Source organism: Setaria italica, chromosome IX, assembly GCF_000263155.2.
Source record: "Setaria italica strain Yugu1 chromosome IX, Setaria_italica_v2.0, whole genome shotgun sequence".
Classification (NCBI taxonomy): domain Eukaryota; kingdom Viridiplantae; phylum Streptophyta; class Magnoliopsida; order Poales; family Poaceae; genus Setaria; species Setaria italica.
In genome coordinates, this window is record NC_028458.1 from 43,476,649 (window position 1) to 43,497,802 (window position 21,154).

General features: G+C 47.7%; 1 protein-coding gene, 1 long non-coding RNA gene and 1 pseudogene across 2 annotated transcripts; 2 read left to right on the forward strand and 1 right to left on the reverse strand.

Moving 5' to 3' along the window:
- Positions 1–9,235: 9,235 nt before the first annotated feature.
- Positions 9,236–11,677, reverse strand: LOC111255802. The gene is made up of 2 exons (XR_002675769.1): positions 11,405–11,677; positions 9,236–11,296 (listed from the first exon to the last, which is right to left on the reverse strand). It is a non-coding gene; the product is annotated as an uncharacterized LOC111255802 (long non-coding RNA).
- Positions 11,678–13,223: 1,546 nt separating this feature from the next.
- LOC101757690 (putative disease resistance protein At1g50180) lies at positions 13,224–16,506 on the forward strand. The gene is made up of 3 exons (XM_004984050.4): positions 13,224–14,902; positions 15,008–16,035; positions 16,214–16,506. The coding sequence occupies exons 1-3, from the start codon at positions 13,327–13,329 to the stop codon at positions 16,226–16,228; spliced, it is 2,619 nt and encodes an 872-aa protein (XP_004984107.1). The 5' UTR covers positions 13,224–13,326; the 3' UTR covers positions 16,229–16,506.
- A 2,223-nt stretch (positions 16,507–18,729) lies between these two features.
- On the forward strand, positions 18,730–19,692 carry LOC105915182 (annotated as a pseudogene).
- The last annotated feature ends 1,462 nt before the right edge of the window (positions 19,693–21,154 follow it).

The following is a 21,154-nucleotide window of genomic DNA, read 5'->3' on the forward strand; positions in this document are numbered from 1 at the left end:
GGCAAAAATGTATCAGCCAAGTATACCAACAAGCTATCACATACTTCCAAGAAAAACTATTATATTGGTTAGTCGGGTAAGACTTGCTGAGTACCCCGTACTCAGGGTTATCCCTTGTGGCTATCTTTTCAGAAGCACTGCTGGAGTCTACTGAGGAGGAAGCCCCGAAACCCTAGGGTATTGTTATGAGTCTCTCAATACCCTTAGAAGAAGTTTTATAATGCTCATCTCCACCGAACCGTTTATGTTTTAAATCCTAGAACCCTGTCTAACACTGCACTGTTAAGTTTGCTTCAAACTATGTCTTGTATTAACTCGTACCTCTGGTATGTATGTAAAAATGTAATATTTGTTGATGATATCCCATCGCGAATACAATCCTGATGTATGGCTATGAGACACGACGTGGATCTTTCGAGGAGTCCTCAGGACACTCGACGGACGATCGGACTTATACTGTTTTAAGTGTGTTTCTGATAATTGCTGCATCGGCAGCAATTAGGCGCATTTAAACCAGTTTAAGTTGGACGGTTCCGCCACAAGAACGAAGTCCCTACTTTAGCTTTGTTGTTGGACCTCAATACTTTTCGCTCCCGGAGGTTCCCAAATCTGCAGTTCAAATCAGCCCCGACCCCTGAAACCCAACAAACCACAGTTTTTCTCTAAGTCCCGAAACCAGTGTTCTTCTGAGCTTTGGAGCTTCGAATCCCCAAATCCACTGCATTTTAGGACTCGGTCCAATTACAAGAGTTGGGCTTTGGCCTGAGATCTACAACTTTTGTTAAGGCAGCAAAAGTGGTGCAGTTCGGATTTTGGGAGAGCCAGAGACTGGAAGGTGGACCCAGAAGAGGGATCCCACAGATCTATCGAGCCAAGCACGCCAGAGAGCAAGCATGCGTCTTGTTCAAAGTCTCGCCGCCGCGTGGCTTAACCTCACCGACGAGCGCCGCCTTGCCCAGTCGCCAGTCGTGACAAGATGGATCAATGCTCCCCTTTCCAATCGCGCGCAGAAGTGCCCTGCAGCCCTTTTCCGCCTTGTCTCGTCTCACCTGCAACCTCGCTGGCCGCGCCAGGCGCCCTGCCGCCGCTGCAACCAAAGATTGGCCGCTGCTCCGCCAGTCCGCCTCGCCTCCTGCGCTCATCCTCTCACCAGGATCTTCGGCCGCGCGCCCCAACGCCTTCTGGCTTTTCCGTCGCCCCTCAGTCGCGCTGCCCACGCGCGCGCCCCGCGACGATACCGCCTTCGCCAACCACTACGCTGGCAGTGATAACTCTTTTCCCCCACCTCACCAGTAGCATACCACGGCAAAGCCGCTGGTTCTGCGCCTGCTAGCGTCGCTGCTCACCCAGTCACCTCGCCTACAGCGCCCTCGCCTTCCTTCCTGCCGCGCGCTAGCCAAGTCGCCGCACCCAATCCAGCGCTTGATGCGACCAGACCCCGCGCTCGCCCTCACCAATCCTTCTGCCCGGCAAAACCACGCCTGCATAGCTCTGTCTTCAGTGCCCAATGACCGAAGAATCCTGTCCCCGAAGCTCTGCTTCACCGGCCAATGAAGACGTCGACCAATCGCTGCCACGGCAGAGCACTCCATCCTCTTCGACCTTATCCTCACGCTGCCTGGACTCTTTCTCTTCCGCGCAGCTATAAAAGGGAGTACCAGAGCCTCTACCGAAGTTCCCTTCGCCATCGTTGCCTTGCCGCATCTTCCTCTGTTTCGTGCTCAAGCACTGCCGCATAAGCTCTTTGAGGAACTCCCCCTCTCCGCTTAACACCCGCCTTTCCAAACCCGCCAGCCGTTTGCTTCCTCCGTGTCGAGCTAGAAGCTTACTTGTTATCCACAAGAAGCACCGCCGCCACTGGAGCATCGCCGGACCTCGCCACCGCCCAAGCCTTAGCGCCTTAGTTGTTCCGCCTGAGCTTGCTCCTTCCCGACCCCAAGACTTCGTCAGTAGGCCCAAAGGTAAGCTGCCGACCCTTGTCCGTTTCGCTCAACCCCTTTCCGTTTCACCCGACCCTTGTCCGTCTCGCCCGACCCCTTTCCGTCTCTCTCGACCCCTCTCCGTTTCGTCCGACCCCTATCTGCTTCACCCGACCCTTGTCCGCCTCACCCGAGGGCTCGGCTGTATCCTTTTCTTTTGATCAAGGGTATCTGTGTAAAATTTTGGGGACTTCTCTGTGTTAAGTCTGAGGACCCCGGTATAGTTATTTCTTAGGTCTGAGGGTCAGATCATAAGTTTTTCCCGATCTGACTCCTCTATCTTGTTCTCTATCAATAGAAGCTTGGTTTTCCACACCTTTCCTGTAGTTTTACTACAGTTTTTGGGGCTACCTCTTCCAAGTGTTGTTGAAATAACCGTCTAAGTGTTTTAACCCCTGCATTTACATTCCGTGTAGAACTAAACCTCGCCGACGGCACGTACGAGCTGCACCCGGTGCTAGAAGACAGAGCTGTAGTCGAGTTGCCGCCTGTAGGAGCTGAAGCCGAGAGCGCCGAAGACCTGTTCGCTTCCACCCCGCTCGAAGGCAAGCCCCGGAGCATAACCCAATCTTTCTAAACTTGCGCATGCCTTCTTTTGTATGTTTGTGCATTTATGTTATAGGAGTTGCTTGAAGCCATAGATGCATGACTCAGTACCCTTGATCTGAACACTAGTATGATAAGTCCAAATAGTTGCAGTGCTTAACAGGACTCGGTAAAAGTCGAGTGATTTCCTATCACTCCCGAGTTATAGGAGTTGCTTGTTCTCTTTCTAGTTACAACTATAAGGACGGTGGACGGGGCAGGGCCTTGTGAACTATTTTTGGTGGTCGGTGGATTGCCCCGTCTGTCTACTTGAAATTGGACTAAGGTCGAGAAGTGTTGGTATTCGTGATCAAGTGTTTGAAAGTACTAATCTCATACCTAGTATGGGATGGGGAAGCCTAGTACCTGATTGAACTAGGGCGTGGCTTATACCCCTGCTGTCCCTGGAACGAGGTTCCCATGGTGCATCATGTGGGTGCAAGTGCGGTCACAGTACGACAAGAGGTCGGGACTGTGGAGCATTGCATGCCAAGGGAAGTTTGGACCTGACACGTGCCTAGGAATTGATGGGGACGGCCGACACAGGAAGCGATCCTCTATGGTACGCGGATGTCGTGAGATTAGGTTCGCTATGCTACACTGAGTAAAGATGGAACATGATGATGATGTGAACCCTGATGATTGTTCTTTAACTTGGTTGGAAACTATGTTTGTTTAGCATAAGTTGCTAATGTAGACTGGTTAATGAACTTAAAACCTGAGCTAAAATATTGAAAGTAAGGACTTACTGTAGTCGCTTTTGGCAAAACAAACCCATTAGCCAAGGAGCCTTGCATGTCTAGAAGTTGGTGGAGTAGTTTCCCACCGGTCGATTAAGTCTTGTTGAGCTTAGTAGCTCAGCCTTGCTTGTGGCACATCTTTCAGGTGAAGTTGAAGCTTCTGAGTGTGCTGCTGTTGGCACTTGGCCTCCCCAGCTTCCTCCTGGGTGGACGGTCGAGTGGGATCCCTCCTCGGACGGTGAGGAGAGGGATCATTGATGTCCTGATCGGCCTCATCAGGGACATCCGACCTGGCGCTAGCTTCCGCTGTTCTGTTTTATCTTTCCGCTGCTTATGCACTTTGTAAAACTTTGATTTCCGAACTAGTGGTGAATGAAATAAATGTACTTGTTTAAGTGGATGATCTGTTGTATTCTCTGGAACCACTCACCTTCGTGTGAGCTATGCTAACTCGGTCCTGTATAGTGGTTTATCGGATGAAATCCGACGGATTGCTGAGTTAACTTGATTAAAGCATATGATCGCGTGTTAGGCAACTTAATTGTACTTTAGCTAAGTTAATCCGAGCGGTTCCGCCACACTCCCTAGCTTTCATATTGTCGGGGAGTCCGCCTCCACAGCCGACATCGCCTGCAGGGAGCGGCAGCACCGCTAGAGTAAGTGCAAGGGAGGCTAGAGTGGACGGCGGCTGGGGGAATAAGGAACTTGGGATTAGTAAGAAAAAAACCTCGAAGTTTGGGTTAGGGGTGGGAATTGGGATTTGGGAATGTGAATGGGTTGGTGGGAGTAGACTTTCATCTTAAGAGTGAACTAGATTTTGCGACTAGTATTCAAATGGATATTATACCTCAAAGGCTCCAACTATGACAGTAACTAAATATTACGAACTTGGAGAATTTGTATACCATCAAGTTTTCACTTATAACTTAAAAATAGTTTTTAGCTTGGAAAAAACAAAAAAACGTAATCATCTGTTTTAGAAATAATAATAAAAATGAATTTCAAGTTTTTCCTAATAAACCTGGGCAAGGCTTCTTTGACCAACAATACTATAAGAGCAACTACGCATTTGGGACTTACACTAGACGGTAGGTTTGGACAATCAATTTCTTTTGCTTATCCATATTTCTCACTTCAGCGGTGGTTGATGGATAATGCTAGAGTTGCTTGATCACATATTAATCAAAACTTTAAAGGGACATGTAGATAGAGATAATATTGAAAATATCGATAAGAAGGGTCTTTTAGTAGAGTTAGTCTGAAACCGCTCCACGCAAAACACAATGATTTAAGGTTTGGGAGGTCGAGAACCCAAAAATGGGTCATTATTTCTCGACTAGCAAAAGATGCCCATGCGTTGCTACGGCGAAACGACGTTGCTTAACGCGTGATATTTTTTATCGTGTCCTTGCCGCCAGCTCCTCAGGGTCCAGGTCGAGCCCATGATGTAGCGGCCTATTATCCTTCCACCGTTGGAAGCGGGCAGTGATCGCTGCTCTGTGAAGCCAACAAAGCCAGCCTCACGCTATTCCTGCCACTTTAGTGTCCAGTGAAACCCGAGCTTTCGCTTGGACCACACAGGCGACTACCAACTTGAAACGGGCAGGGCCAGCAAGACCCAGACCCAGAGTCCGCACCAAACATCCACATCACCTTAATGCTCCCACTTGGGTTACAAGCCCGCGCAACCGAGCTCGGTGAGGATGGCTCGCGAGGACGAACATTTAAGCTGGTGCGGCGTTGCTTCGGATGGCGAGATGGTACTGATTAAGGAATAGGAATTTCATGGAGGGTACGTGCGTAGCAACGGGTAAGATATATAGGTAAGAGTAAGATAAGACATCGTGAGTAGCAACGGTTTTGCCTTAAGTCGAGAGGCCCGCGTGCAAGATCACGTGAGACATCGTGGGCCCCACAACCATGTGAAATGCTCTCCCGCAGGCCCCAGCCTTATCTTCTCTCACTGCCGCTTGTCTTCCCCGCACGGTTTCCTCCTCCGTCCCTTGCATCTCTCTCTTCCCCAAATCCATGGCCGGGATTGACAGCCCGACGTCGATTCAAGCGATTGCCGGTGAGATTAGTGGTGGCCGCGGTGGAGGGCGGCGGCGGAGGCGGTGTCTCGCCGCCGGAGTTGGGTGTGAGGTGGTGGAGGCGGGGGCGAGCGCGTCCTCCTTAGAATCGATTGGTCGCTGGTGAAATCCGGCCACCCGAAACGAAATGCGGCAATGGTGAGGACAGTGGTTAGGGTTTAGGGGCTGGGGTACTTTGGAGCTTCGGGTTTGGGGTTTCTGGGTTTGCTGGAGGGGGTTTCCATGGCCGGTGGGTTTCGAGGGATGTCCAGTGGGTGGTGGCAAGTCTGGCGGTGGGTGCGGGTTGTGGGCGGCGAGGCCGGCAGCGATGCCACCGCTGGTCGGGTGGTGGAGGATCGTCGGTAGGCGGTGCTAGCGGCGGGGCAAGTGGCGGAGGTGGGAGGCGGCCGGAGCGGCACATGGCGGTGGAGGCTGGTGGCGGGAGGGTTGTGCGGGTTGCTGGCTGCGAGAAGGTGAAAAAGGAGGAAGACATCATTGGACCCGACACCGCGTTCAACGAATCAACAACTTCACGGGACTTTGCGGCGTGCCTGCTCGACACTGATATTGAGAACGGGGAAGTTGCGCCCGCAGCCCGGCAGCACCTCATCGCAGTAGGATGGCATGCCTCCCCGTCTTGGTCAGCGCAGCTGCAGTGCCGGCCCTTGGAGGGTGCACGAGGTGCACCGGCCTAGGGCCCACAGGAGTGGGGGGGCCCAGCCCAAGACCCCAGGTAATAGGTATAGCCGTATAGGCCTTTTAGGTACACAGGCAATGACGCGAACGCCTATCGCATGATCTCAAGTCTACGCCACGCCGTCCACAGTTGGCCGTCCGTAATTCGTCATCTCCGCATGCCCCTGGTCCCTGCCGACGTGGTGACTGTGCGAGTGCCCCCTGCCCCCTGTCGTGCACTGTGACAAGCGACAGCGACCCGGCACGGCGACACCTCAACCGCAGATTGCCTACGACGATGCCGCGACGGGCAGACCTGAGACCACAGACGGCACATCGTGCGGGACTGCGGCTCGTGCAGGTGCAGTGTGCTTCCTCCCTTCCTCGTCAGGCTTTTTTTCCTTATCGTTTTTAATCTAAATTAATTACTTCGATTTCTAGTACTCGGTACTCATATAGTCATATTTTTCTTCTAATTTAGGTGTTAGAAACTTAAAATGTTACCTAAAAATATTTTTCGGGATCTCAAAAAGAAAACGGAAAAGAGTAGAAGATCAATTTATTGAATCTCAAAAAGGTGCTATACATAAGTTTTTTTCAGCTTCAAGCAGTGTTGTGCCTGATGATAATCCTGTAGATGCACTTGATATTGAAGAACAAGGGCAGCAACAGCAACAAGTTAATGATAATTTAAGTGAACAAGTTGATGACATTGATGAAGCTACAAAGAATATAAAATTTACAGCCTTCCTCTCAACCTGAAAATTCAATTGATGATGTGCAAGAAGCTTCTATTCATGATGTCTTTGATCCTAGAACTTGGGAAAATCTTGATAATAAGGGTAGATATATATTGATTGAAAAGGGGCCGGTGAGAGAATTGAATTTTGAGTTCCCTGTAGATGCTCTTAATAAACATTTTTCATATGCTTACTACTCCCGAAAGTTAAGCAATGGTGAGGTGGTTGATAGAAAATGGTTGGTTTACTCTAAACATGTGGACAAAGTTTTTTATTTTTGCTGCAAATTGTTCAAATCAAGTCAGAGCAAAAGTTTGCTAGCACATGATGGATTGAGAGATTGGAAACATCTTAGTCTTAGACTCAAGCAACATGAGAACAGTGCTGAGCATATAACAAACATGAATACTTGGAATGAAGTTAGGCTAAGATTGAGCAAAAATAAAACAATTGACGATGATTTGCAACGAGAAATTGCAAAGGAGAGAGAGCGTTGGAGACAAGTTTTAGTAAGAATTGTTTGTGCTGTCAAGTTTCTTGCTAAACATAATTTGGCTTTTCGAGGGAAAAATGAGAAACTATATCAAGATAGCAATGGTAACTTTCTGGGCACAGTTGAAATGATGGATGAATTTGATCCCGTGATGCAAGACCATATTAGGCGGATTCAAAATAATGAGATTCATCATCATTATCTTGGGCATAAAATTCAGAATGAGATGATTTCTCTTCTTGCAGATTGTGTGAAAAAACTATACTAAAGATCATCAAAGATGCAAAGTATTTTTCTGTGATTTTAGATTGTACTCCAGATGTGAGCCATGAAGAACAAATGACTCTAATTATTCGGTGTGTCAATATGTCAAGGAATGTTCCAAGGGTAGAGGAGTTCTTCCTAGAGTTTTTGAAGGTAGATGACACATCAGAATTGGGTCTTTTTAATGAATTAAAGAATGTATTGGCCACCCTTGATTTGAATATTGATGATGTGAGAGAACAAGGCTATGATAATGGTTCAAATATGAAGGGTTCTCACCAAGGTGTTCAGAAGCGCTTGCTTGAAATTAATCGAAAAACACTATACATGTCGTGTGCATGTCATAGTTTGAATCTTACTCTTTGTGATATGGGAAAATCTTGCAGGTAAACTATTATTTCTATTATACATTGTTTTCATATAATATGTCATGTTTTGGGAAAACTTTCAAACTTACTATTTGTTAAATCTTGCAGGCAAGCTATTTCTTTTTTTGTTCTCATCCAACGTATATACACGTTGTTTGCAAAATCTACTAAAAGGTGGAAAATTTTAGTGGACAATGTTCGAGGATTGACAGTTAAGTCACGGTCTCATACACGCTGGGAAAGTCGAATAAAAAGTGTTCAAGCTATCAGATTCCAAACTCCTCAAATAAGATCAGCTTTAATAGTGCTAGAGAAGGCTTCAACTGATGATCCAATGGCAGTTAGTGAATGTCAATCTTTGGTGAGTGCACTAGAGAATTTTGAATTTTTAGTTGGTTTGGTTATTTGGCACGATATTTTATTCTCTATAAATAAGGTGAGCAAGAAGTTGCAATCTAAAATTGTGAGTATAGATGATACTCTCAAACATATTGAAGGTGTCATATCATATTTGAAGAAGTATAGAGATGAAGGTTTCACTTCTAGTATGGATACAGCAAAAAACATTGCATCTGAAATGGATATAGAGCCAAAATTTTGTACAAAACGTCAAGGAAAGAGAAAGAAACAATTTGATGAACAAGATGACCAAGATGAGGAAATACAACGATCTGCTGTGGACTCATTTAGAGTAGAGTACTTCAATGTTATGATTGATGCTGCAATTGCTTCATTGACTAGTAGATTTGAGCAGATGAAAAAATTAGATAACATTTTTGGGTTCTTGTTCAACTCAAAAAATTTGAAATCTTTGGATGAAGCTGATCTTTGGCTGCACTGCAAGAATTTTGTGGAAACATTTTCTCGGGATAACTCATCCGATGTTGAGATCAATGATTTTTTTTTCAAAATTAAAGATGCTACAAGTGACTTTGCCAGATTCTTTGATGTCAGTGCTTGAGATTCTGGAGTTTGTTATAGCTGCAGATTGCTATCACAATGTTTCAGTTGCCTATCAAATCCTCTTAACTGTACGTGATTGTAGCTTCGGCAGAAAGAAGTTTCTCAAAATTGAAGTTGTTGAAGAACTATTTGAGATCAACTATGTCACAAGAAAGGTTAAATGGATTGGCTATGTGCACCATCAAGAGGGATATCTTGGACACTATTGATCTCAATACCGTCCTTGATGATTTTGCATCAAGAAATACCCGAAGAACTATATTTTTATGAGAAGCAATGTATATTATGGAGTTCTATTCTTCCTTAAGGTAATCTTATTAGTTTAAGTCTTTATTGTTCTTCGATAATTATTAAACATGTTGAATTAAAAATATATTACTAGATTTGTTTTTGCAAGAAAAATTAGCGCTTATATATATTATAAAATTTATATATAGTTTAGAGGGCGCTCGTGATGAGTTCGCCAGAGGGCCCTTAAAAACATAGGACCGGCACTGTGCCACCCTCGGCGGCAGCACCGCCTCTGTTGTCCCAGCATAGCCTAGCCGACAGCCTCGCGTGTCATCGTCGTCCGCCGTCTTTTCGTCCCGGCACCACCTCCGGTAGCTCCGTGGTGTTGACGCTGTCTTGGTCGTTGAGGCCGAGGTAGTCTTCAAGCCTCGACGTGCGTGAAGGCCGGGCCGTGGAGAAGCCGTCGGAGAAGAGCTTGGACTTCCTTCCTTGATTGCTAACTCATAGTGGTTGTGCATCTATATGTAGATGCAAGGTCTTCGTAATATCCGAGTAGTGCTGTCCGGCTCCTGGCCTCCGACTGTACATCGGCAGCACCAACTTGTTGTCAGCCCGAGCACAATCCGACGTCTTCACGACGTCTCCGTCGCCTGAGCGCCTGCCGTCCCGGCATCGTCTTCATCAGCGTTGTAAAGCCGGCGGCTTGATGACTTCGTGTGATGGTGCGGCTCCGCGGCCGCTGCCTTGGCAACGCATCGTCCGAGCCTCGCCCTCATGCCTTCGACGTCCGGTAGCTTCGGATGCCAACTTTGCGGGCGCCGACCCCTGGGCTAGCGGCCTTGCGACGTCGTCTCCATCGGCATCGGCTCCTCCATCGGCTACCGGCAACCCGCAGCGTCCCCGCCGGTCGTGGACATCGTGCCTCCATCTTAAATACGCAGCTTCATGTTCCCGCGCCGCTGAGGACGAAGAGAGGGCCATGGCTTTCTCCTGCTTGCTCGTCGCCTTCGTCAGCCTCGATGCCCCGTGCGCCAATGGTGGGGGAGCTTGCTGGTGAAGGTTGCAGAGGGCGGCGCCGGCTGATGGATCGAGGATGGATGGCCTCCACAGCTCATCCTCCGGCTGCCTTCCCGATCGAGCGAGCCGTGCGTGCGCATGCATATGATCTATGAGAAGAAAGGAAGAGTACAAGAGATCAACCTGCGTCGCAGCAGACGAAGAGAGGGGCCATTGCTTCCTCAGCGCCCCCTGCGCCAACGGTGGACGGAGCTTGCTAGTGAAGGTTGTAGAGGGCGGCACCGGCTGGTGCAGACACCGGTTTTTGAGGGCGTCGCGCGCCGGCTGGATCACCTCCTCAGCTCCTTCCTCTGCCGGCTCTACCGATGGCAAAAAGATCCGGCCTGAAGTAGATGGGCGTCCCCGGGCCGGACGGTGACGCTGGCGTCGATGGCTTGAGGTCGCGTCATCCCATCTCCTTCCTCTGGCGGCTCCCTTGATGGATGGGCGTGAATGGAAGATTGACGGCCGGGACATCTCTATGACTTGCTCCCTGATCCCTTCTTCTGGTTGCTCCTCCTCGGGGAAAAGATCAGCCCCCTGGCGTGAGGGTCACTATGCTAGAAAACATTTGCACTGGCAGTCAAAACCAATTTCTCACCCACCAGCAAGCCAATACCAGTAGAAATGGTCTCTCTGCTGGCGTCCAAGAAGCCACTGCCAGCAGAAATGGTCTCTCTATTGGCGGGTTGATACGATTTGTATTGATGGCTGATTAGAAGGCCCGCCAGCAATGATATTTTTAGGAAAAATAAAAGGCAATGATATTTTTAGGAAAAATAAAAAAAGGCTGTAGCCGCTCGTGCTGCCGCATCCGGCACCACCGCCACTCGTGTCACCTGGGCTGCACACGCTGCTCACTACAATTGCCCACGCTGGCCCTGCACCTGTAGTCCGCCGGAAGGCCGCACCCGCCGCCTGAGGCTGCCCCGCCGGTTGAACGCGCCACAAGCGATGCCCGAGCAAGCCGCCTGCGCCGGGCATGCCCGCGCCGGCCCCTGCACTTGTTGTCCGCCTGCAGGCCGAGCGCCCCTGCTGGCCGGCCACGCCACCGGCGCCCTCGTTGGCTGTGTCGCCAGAACCGTTGACCGACCGCACCCCGTCAACTCTGCTGCCACCAACGCCACCCTCAACTGGCCATGAAGCATAAACAAAGCTATGAAGCATATCAGCACATGCGAAGGCGAGATCAACCCCAATCCCAGCACCAAACCAGAAGAACGATGGGGACAAAAACTGACCGGTGCCTCTGTTCGCAGATCCAGATCCAGATGGTCCACGTCACCTCATTGCCCGTAGCTACCCCGCAGCCCACTGGCTGGCCACGCCACCCGCATCAGCCCCGACCTTCCGCCACTACCTCTGCCCGTCCCCGCTCGCCGGCCGCCGACACTGGCCCGCAGGCCCCTCGCGCAGCTCGCCGGCCGCCCGCACCGGCCGCCGCTACCTTCGCCCGCCGCTTGCTCAACGTGAAAGAGATAAGGGAGAGAGAAAGGTGAGAAGAGGAGAACACGTGAAAGAGATAAGGCGGAGGGAGATAAAGAGAGACCGGGAGAGGTACGGTTCCTTCAAGCTATTTTATTTTTGTTTGTGCTGTCGGGTGACATAAGCCCCCGCCAGCACAAATACATATGTGCTGGTGGCTTTGAACACGCTGGTCCCAGGAACCCTTACGCTGGCTGGTGGCAATAAGGCCCACCAACACTCTAATTTCGACATGCCAACACAAATCGTTTCTGACATAGTGGGTGTTAGGCCTTTATATAGGCAAGGATTATTAGGGCACCGGGCTGCTGAGGGACTCCCGGGCATCGTGGAAAGCGGTGGAAAGCGGTCCCATTGGGGACCTCGGGTCCATGGACCCGTCACTGTAAATGTGGCATTCCACAACTTTTCAAAGTTTAGCCATAAGCCTATCTTAAATTCATAGGGTGGGAGATGGAAATTGATTGTATAGATCCTCGTACTATGTTTCTAATGTGCAACTTATAGCACGCTCTTCGACTCGCTTTCCTACAGTAGAAGTGCAGTACATAATTATCTGTTCCATATGGCCAACAATAATATACAAATTACTCCACATACAAATATATTAGTTTAATTAATTTGTGTCTAAATTACGATTATTAGAATGGAATTCAATTCCAAAAATCCAAATGGGACCTTAGTGAATTAGATGAGTAGCTCAGTCTGTAACTGGAAGACAATGATCGTGTCCATTTCGCAGGTGACAATTGGTTATTGGTAAAGCAGTAGGCTTCGACTGCTGGTTTGTCGTCACAAGCGCATGAGACACGAATGCAGCTTGCAACGCGTTTCTGGTGTGTTTGAGAGACTGAGTTATACCCATGAACTGTACTATGCCAGCCTGAACGAGATTTTTCAGCAACTTGTGCTTTTTAAAAATAACGATTGCAATCATTCGTATGTCCTATCTGGACAAAGTGGACACAAAATGTATAATTAATTAGTCGGTCTGGCCGGGCCACTGATGTGATGAGCCAAATCCATGGTCGTTGATTGGTATTTGTAGCCAAGCCGAAGGTGACAAAGCATAGCTAGTTGCATTTGCGTGAGCAATATCCCGCATGAATTATGCCTGCATGGATGAACTACCAGCTATCGAGACAATACTCCGACACCAGAGTTCTGTCCAAGACGAACTAGTTCCAATAGCGTTGCATCTGTGTGTCTCCTCCACAATACGTGACAACCAGATGATCCAATTCCCTGACCGCAAGCTGCCATTACATGCTTCAGCTTGCTGTGATCCCTGGCTCATTGTCCAATTTTCAAACTCCAGGAGGTGGCGGCGCACGCTGAAGGGACTCCCGGATGCCTGGAGACTGCGCCACCGACCGTTGCGGCGGATAGCCGGATACTGTGACTTACACAACTCCTTTCAGTCGTGATATTTTGCTTTGGCATATTCTTTCCGTGATGTCCATGGTGTTGCAATGGGCAATCTTTCTAGCGGACGTGCTTTGCTTTGCTTTGCTATCTTTGGCATATTCTTGCCTTGATGTCCATGGTGTTTGAGCGAAGATCAAACCCCAAAGCAAACGTTTGCATTCCAAGATAAAACCACTCCTGCCACAACCACAACCGCATTCTGTCACCCCATTTCCAACCATCCATTCAGACTCCGATCGAGAGCAGAGAGATGGTCGAGCCTGCTATTTCTGCCGTCGCTGGGAGCATCAAGGACCTTGCTGTCCAGGAGACCACACTGCTGTGCGGAGTTATTGGTGAAGCCGGGTTCTTGAAAGATGAGCTGCAGCGGCTACAGGGCTTCCTCAAAGATGCCGACACCAAGCGGAGATCAGGGAATGCAAATGCCACTGTCTGCATTAGGCAGATCAGGGATGCCACATATGAAGCTGAGAATGTCCTCCAAGTTGTGGACTACATGGAAAAGAGAAACATGCTCAAGAAGGGATTTGTCGGTGCCATTTCAAGGTATGCTCGCTTACCAAGCGATTTGATCACTCTCCATAAAGTTGGTAATGAAATTCAACGTATAAGGAGGAGGGTTAGGGAGATATTTGAAAGTACAAGAGATTTGGAATTCCTTTATCAGGGTAATACAGAGTTAGGCAATTTTCATGTTGATGATGAATCCCTGCAAGATCACGGTCTTGTGCTCCAAAATTTTGAAGCTGTTACTGTTATCGGTTTTGACAATGAGCAAAAAGAAATAGTTGAAAAATTAACTGAAAAGGATAACAAGCTTAGTGTAGTCTCCATTGTTGGCATGGGTGGAGCAGGAAAAACTACACTTGCTAGAAAAATCTGCACTTCAGATAAAATAAAACAACATTTCGACGCAATTGCTTGGGTTACTGTATCTCAGAAGTTTGAGGTTGTTGATTTATTGAAGGATATTATGAAACAAATCACTAGGGGCAGAGATGATGGTAGAGAAGTTGGTCAAATGGAAGAAATAGATTTGAGAAACAAGATACAAGCCTTCCTTACAGAAAAAAGATATTTAGTTGTGCTTGATGATGTGTGGACAACAAATACATGGAACCAAATAAATAGAATGGTCAAAGTATTTCCAGACGCAAATAATGGCAGTAGAGTAATGTTAACCACCCGGAAGATTGATGTTGCTAATCATATTGAAATGCCAACCTATGTTCACCAACTGAAGCTCTTGGATGGTGAAAAGAGTTGGGAACTTTTTAGTACGAAAGCTTTACCACCATATAGAAGGTCCTTGATACAGAACATTGATGAGTTTGAAGAGATAGGGAGAAAGCTTGCACGGAAATGTAAAGGACTACCACTTGCACTAGCTGTTTTGGGGGGCTATCTATCAAGGAATTTAAATCTAGAAAAATGGTCGGATATACTACAGGGTTGGGTGTCAACTGAAAATGGGCAGATGATGGGAGCCATACTAGCTCGAAGTTATAGTGACTTGCCAAATCATTATATAAAATCTTGTTTCCTCTATCTTGCTGTCTTCCCTGAGGATTACTCCATATCTGTATGGGATCTTATCAAATTATGGATAGCGGAAGGCTTCATTCCACCTATAACAAGGCACACACGGGAACAAACAGCACGTATGTACGTAAGTGATCTGGCTCAAAGATGTTTGGTTCAAGTGGTTAGTCGAAGCAAGATCCACGGATGGATTGAAGAAATAAGGATTCATGATATTTTACGTGACTGGTGCGTTGAAGAAGCGAGATATGCTGGTCTTGTTGATGTCATCGACAACACTATAGGTCAGGTTTCCTCTCCACTCTTTGTGAATACAGTACTTTCACTTTGTAAGTACTTTGTAGCTTTTGGCCCTTACTTACACCTGCCATATACTCCGAAAATTGCAGGCCATGTTGGTGAATCTTCGTCCAATACCATGGTCTCCTATCGTTCATCTTTTCAAAACTTCTGTGATGGTAACATGTTCACAGCAACACCTAATCTCCGAACTCTGTTTGGCTTTGAACTTCCACCATTCTCCCTACCCAAGCTGAGATTCCTCAGAGTTCTCCATGTGGAAAAGTCGAGCCTAATTGATTTTGGCAGGGTTATCAGTGGGTGCATTCACCTAAGATATCTCGGGTTGAGAGAGTGTAGGCAGGCCACGCTACCTTCTTCAATTGGACAATTGCTTTACTTGCAAACTATAGACCTGAGAGAAACGAACTTGAGATCGGCCATACCAAACTCTTTATGGGACATCCCTACTCTAAGGCATGTTTACCTTCATAACACATTTTTAACAGCTACGAGGAATTGTTCACAGAAAGAGCTCCAGTCCTTACATTTGCATCTCCTACACGAGGAGAGCACTAAATTCTTCCGAAGTGGGTACATGGTGGCCTTTTTGGGCCAAATGACCCAACTAACTACTCTCGTATTGAAAGTGTGGTCCATGCCCGCAGAGACGATTCATTTATTGACAAACATGACTTTTCTAGTTGAGGTTACCCTTGGTGTGTTCACGTTGCTCGATAAGTTGCCTGAGAGCCGGCTTCTCCCGCAAGGCCTACGGAGGCTTCTTTTATCCGCCGAAACCATTAAAGAAGACCCGATGCCAATCCTGGAGAAGCTTCCCTGCCTGGTGGTGCTCCAGTTACGGGGGTACGAAGGCCGAACCATGTTCTGCTCTGCCAAAGGGTTCCCACGGCTGCAAGAGTTGTACCTTAATCGTTTCTCCATTGAGGAGTGGAGGTTGGAGGTGGAGGCGATGCCAAGGCTCTCACGCCTGAACCTTTATCTTTGCCGGAACATGAAGCAGCTCCCGGAGGGGCTTCTGCACCTGCCGGCCCTCAAGGAGCTTCGTCTGGTTCGCACGGGCATGAATCCTGAAGATGACGTCACCTGGAAAAAGCTGGTTGGGAAAGGATGCAAGGTAGGAGATTGATTTTCCTTCCCTCTTGCCCTTAATTACCTTTGATATCGCCCTTAAACTTTCTCTCTGCTCCTGACTGCGAGTCAATTGGTTGCATAGATCATTTTATTACTTTCAACGAATTAGATGAGTAGCTTGATCCGTAACTAGCAGACAATTAATTGTGCGCATTTTGCAGGTGTTTCGTCTTTAATGCAATCTTCAACTGGTGCTTCGTCGTCGCATGCCGCACGCGCGCATGAGAGGAGAATGTAAATTGCAATGCATTTCTGTTGCTTTCTCTCCAGTATTTCTGGTGTATTTATGTTACACCTATCAACTGTATGTACTCTGTTTCTCGACATGAGATTTCAGCAAGCAAACTTGTGCTTCTGAGAAGAACACGGTTGTGATCTTTTGTATTTCCTATCTGGACAGTGGCTTGGCTTGTACGTTTTATACAATGTGGAGAGGTTTGACTGGCTTTCTCTTTCCAATAATCAAATTAAGGTTGGAGAAAAAAATTCAGCGGCGCCACGTAATATGCTCGCACTATCTTCCGCCTGTTGCTCTGGCCGGCGCCCACTAGTACGCCGGCACACCGGCGGCGACGGTGGTGCTTCTGCAGGAAGCCGCCCAACCCCCCTAGAGCGAGGCAGCCGTGACTCCAGGACTCTCTCCAGCCTCATCTCATCCACCTCTTCCTCAGCAAGTTGCCAGTGGTGGATGCAGGAATTTGAGATTGGGCGTACATAAATGTTAGTGAACCAAACAGTCGTAGCATACAAAAGATAATTTATGAAAACAAAAGGTATGTAGTACGTTACAAATAGTTGCTTAATCCATTATCCATACAATATCTTGAAACTACAAACTAATAAATAAAAATTACAAATTAACTCGACGAGGCAGCTTTTGGAAACGAGAGATAATGCCTTCATCAGCAACACGTAGGAAAAAATCCTTCTCAATAATTGTAACCAAGCAATCATTCAAGTATTGTTCTCCCATGCTGTTTCTTGCCTTATTCTTCACAAAATTCATAGCTGAAAATGCCCTTTTAACACTTTCTGTTGCAACCCATAGCAGCAACACTAATTTTAGAAGGACAAATGAGTATCTATAATGCATATCCGTTTCAACAAGTAAAACTGAAAGCTCCCCAATATTCTTCACTGTACTAAATCTTTCATCACTACGAACATCAATAATGAATCCACCAAGTTGAAAGGATAAACGCCTCAAGTCTGTCATTGAGGAGTCTTTGGGATAAAATTTAGCAAGTTTTATCAAGTTCTCCTTGTCAGAAGCAGCAAATGAATCCTTGGGATTGAATGATGCATGCCTATTTGGCCAACAGCCAGCGGCGGCAGGCGCCCGGCGCCCGGCGGCTCGGCTCCCCTCGTGCCGACGAGGATTCGAGGAATCGGCAAGACTCCACTTCAGTTGGAGGTAGAGGAAGAGAAAAATCGATTGGGAATCTCGATTTCGATCTGCCTGAGAACTCACGAAGAGCAACGAGAGGGAGAGAGAGCAGCAGAACCTGCTCTGGATGTGGCCCTTGGGGCGTGTGGGCCTGCCGGAGTGGCTGCGGGTGCTGTTTCGGCCTCTTGGGCCAGCCCAATACGGGAGGGAGGGGGGAAAATAGCAGGCTGTTTTGCTTGTTTGGGCTCCAATATGCACAGTTTGGCCTGTTACTTGTATACATATATGTATATACATACACATATCCTGGTATTTTTCTTGCAAAATTATTGGGCACCCAGGTCCATATGCTGTGCCCGCCCCTGACAGCGACAGCAAGGCGAGCTCGCGGCCGCTGGCGGCCACGGTCATCGCCTCCAGGCCCCGGGCGCCCGCGAGCAGGAGCGGCGCCAGCACGCGGCGAAGCCGACGAACGCCGCCTCGCGGAGGTGCGGCAGCGGGAGCCTCTCGTCCCTCTCCAGCTCGCCGGCTTGTGACGCGTCACTGCTCTTAAATGATCGCCAGCTCAACAGCGAAATCGTTCTCGCCGCGTCACGCGTCAGTCCTCTTAAATGATCGTAATCCCTCTGTGATGAGTGAATGAAAGCTCCGGCATCTTCCCCCAAATAAAGAAAAGGAATGGCGCGGCGCACCTTTTCGACAAGCCGAACACGAGATCCGCCATTGAGCTCGTGCAGCTCCGGGCCGCTCGTAACGAGGAACACCAGCTCTTCCTGCGACGACGCCTGGATGGATGGTGGCTGTACGTCCTGCCAGCGCTGTCGTGCGTGCAGCGGTGCAGGTGCAGCCATGTTGAACTCTAATTAAATTCGAATTATACTAGAATTTAATCCAAAACATTTCCTCAAAAAACCCCAGAAACAAACAACCCTATAATCCTAACCTTTTGAACTCCCTTCAAATTTGAATAAATATAAACCCCTGTCAAAATACCAAATACCAAACTCCCTAAAATTGAATTCCGAAGAAATACTGTTGGCAGCAGGTGGAGAGAAAGTATTTCGAATTTGAACAAAGCCAAAAGTCTTTCAAATGAATATCAAGCCAATTCCTAAACCTAAACTTCAGGTTGGGCCGAATTCTTCAAGCCAGCCCACCACCTCTCTTCTCTTTCTTTCTTTTATTAATCTGGCCTATCTTTTTGGCCCGCTCGAGCTGAGCCGGCCTGCTCAATCTCCTAGCCCAACTCCATGTCCCCATGGCCCGCTAGCCCATCTGGGCCCAACTTGACCCATCCACCTGCCTGTCCTCCCCCAGCTCACCTCCTACGGTCCTACGGTTTGGGGTCCAGGTTCAGTTGATCCAGCAACCAGCACGACACCAAGCGGAGATCAGGGAACGAAAGTGCCGCTGTTTGGGTTAGACAGATCAGCTGAAAATGTCGTCCAAGTTGTGGACTACATGGAGAAGCGAAACAGGCGCTCAAGAAGGGCTTTGTCGGTGCAGTTTCAAGATAAAGTTGGTAATGAAATTCAGCGTATAAGAAGGAAGCTTAGCGAGATATCTGAAAGTGCGCGCAAACCGTTTGAAGATTCTTGATTTGGGAAGCACTGAGCTAGAGAAGAGCCATGTCGAGGATATAATTAAAAAGCCCTTGATACATAACATTGACGAGTTTGAAAAACTAGGGAAAAAGCTTGCAAGGAAATGTAAGGGATTACCACTTGCACTAGCTGTTCTGGGGGCTATCTATCAAAAAATTTTAACTCTAGAAGCATGGTCAGATATACTACAGGGCTAGGCATCAACTGAACATGGACACATGATGGGAAACATACTAGCTCCAAGTTACAATGACTTGCCAGATCATCATCTCAAGTCTTGCTTCCTCTATCTTGCTATCTTCCCTGAGGATTACTCCATATCCATATTGGATCCTATTGAATTACGGATAGCAGAAGGCTTCATTCCACGTACAACGAAGCACAAGTTGGAAAAAGTAGCACATAAGTACGTAACCGAGCTGGCTCAAAGAAGCTTAGTACCAATTGTTAGCATAAGCGAGGTGCATATGGGTGGAGCGAACAAATAAGGATCCATGATATTTTACGTGATTGGTGCATAGAAGAAGCAAGATATGCTGGTTTTGTTGATGTCGTCGCCAACACTGCAGGTCAGGCTTCCCGCTTCCTCTCCATTCTCTGTATACGGTTCGTTCATTTTGGAAGTACTTCATAACTGTTGGCTCCTTAGTGACCTATCATGCACTCCAAAAAATTGCAGGCCATGTTGGCGAATACCATGGTACCCTATCGCTCTTCTTTGCAAAACTACCTTGATGGTATAGCATGTTCCCAGAAATGCCGAACCTCCAGACTTTGGTTGGCTTTGAACTTTCATCATTCTATCTACGTAAGCTATGGTATCTAAGAGTGCTCCATGTAGAAAACACGAGCCTGACGAATTTCTCTAGGGCAATCAGTGTGTGCATTCACTTAAGATATCTCATGCTCAGAAAGTGTGGGCAGGTCACGCTCCCTTCTTCAATTGGACAATTCCTTCACTTGCAAACTATAGACCTGAACAACACAGAATTGAATTCAGTGGTGCCAAACTCTATATGGGACACTACAACTCTAAGGCACGTTTACCTTGAAAGGGGATTTTCTGCACCGAGGAATCGACCACAAAAGCAGCTCCAGTCCTTGTACTTATCTGTCCCAGATGAGGACAGTAAGTATTTCCAGAGTAAGAACATGGTGGCCTTTTTTAGCCAAATGACCCAACCAACTACTCTCTCCTTGGATGTTGAAAACCTATACTACCCGCAAAGATGATTCATATACTAACAAACTTAGATGACCTTTCTGGTTGAGGTTTACCTTAATAAGTTGCCTGAGAGCCGACTCTTACCACAAGGCCTACGGGAGCTTCATTTGTTTGCTGATGCCATTAAAGAAGACCCCATGCCGATCCTGGAGAAACTTCCCTGCCTGGTATTGCTCGAGTCATCGGGGCCGAACCATGTTCTGCTCTGCTCAAGGGTTCAATTCCCTCGGCTGCTAGAGTTGGACCTGTATTACTTCAACAGTCAGGAGTGGAGAATGCCTACCGGGGCAATGCCAAGGCTCTCACGCCTGAAGCTTTATCGTTGCCGGAACATGAAGAAGCTCCCAGAGGGGCGCACCTGCCGTCCCTCGAGGTAGGTGACTGGTTTTCCTCCCGTCCTGACCTTAGTTATCTCTTTCCTCCTATCAATCTTTAAACGGTTGGGCAAATGTAGGCTCCTGCTAGCATAGATCATTTTATTACTTTTAATGAATTGGATGAGTAGCTTGATCCGTAACTGGAAGACAATTTATCTTGTGCAAAACATAGTGCAGGTGTGACGTTCAGTGAATGTAATTAACTTTTGTGTCGCTCTCTTGAGTATTTCTGGTGTGTTCTAAGTTATAACCACCAACTGTACTGTGTTTGCCTGAATGAGATTTCAGCGAACTCGTGCTTTCGAAAAGAACGATAAGTTGCCATTAAAGAACAGCCAATGCCGATATCGATCCTGGAGAAACTGCCATGCCTAGTGGTGCTCGAGTTACCAAGGCCGAACCATGTTCTGCTCCGCCCAAGGGTTCCCTCGGCTGCTCTCTTCTTATCTTTCCATCGAGGAGTGGATGATGGAGGTTGAGGCAAGAGCTCTCTTCTTTCTGCGACCAGT

What these genes read in the sequence shown, in the direction of transcription:
- LOC101757690 (XM_004984050.4), top strand. Translation starts at nt 13,327, where the DNA reads ATGGTCGAGCCTGCTATTTCTGCCGTCGCTGGGAGCATCAAGGACCTT. An exon ending in TGTCATCGACAACACTATAG is followed by an intron (nt 14,903 to 15,007) that starts GTCAGGTTTCCT and finishes CGAAAATTGCAG; the next exon opens with GCCATGTTGGTGAATCTTCG.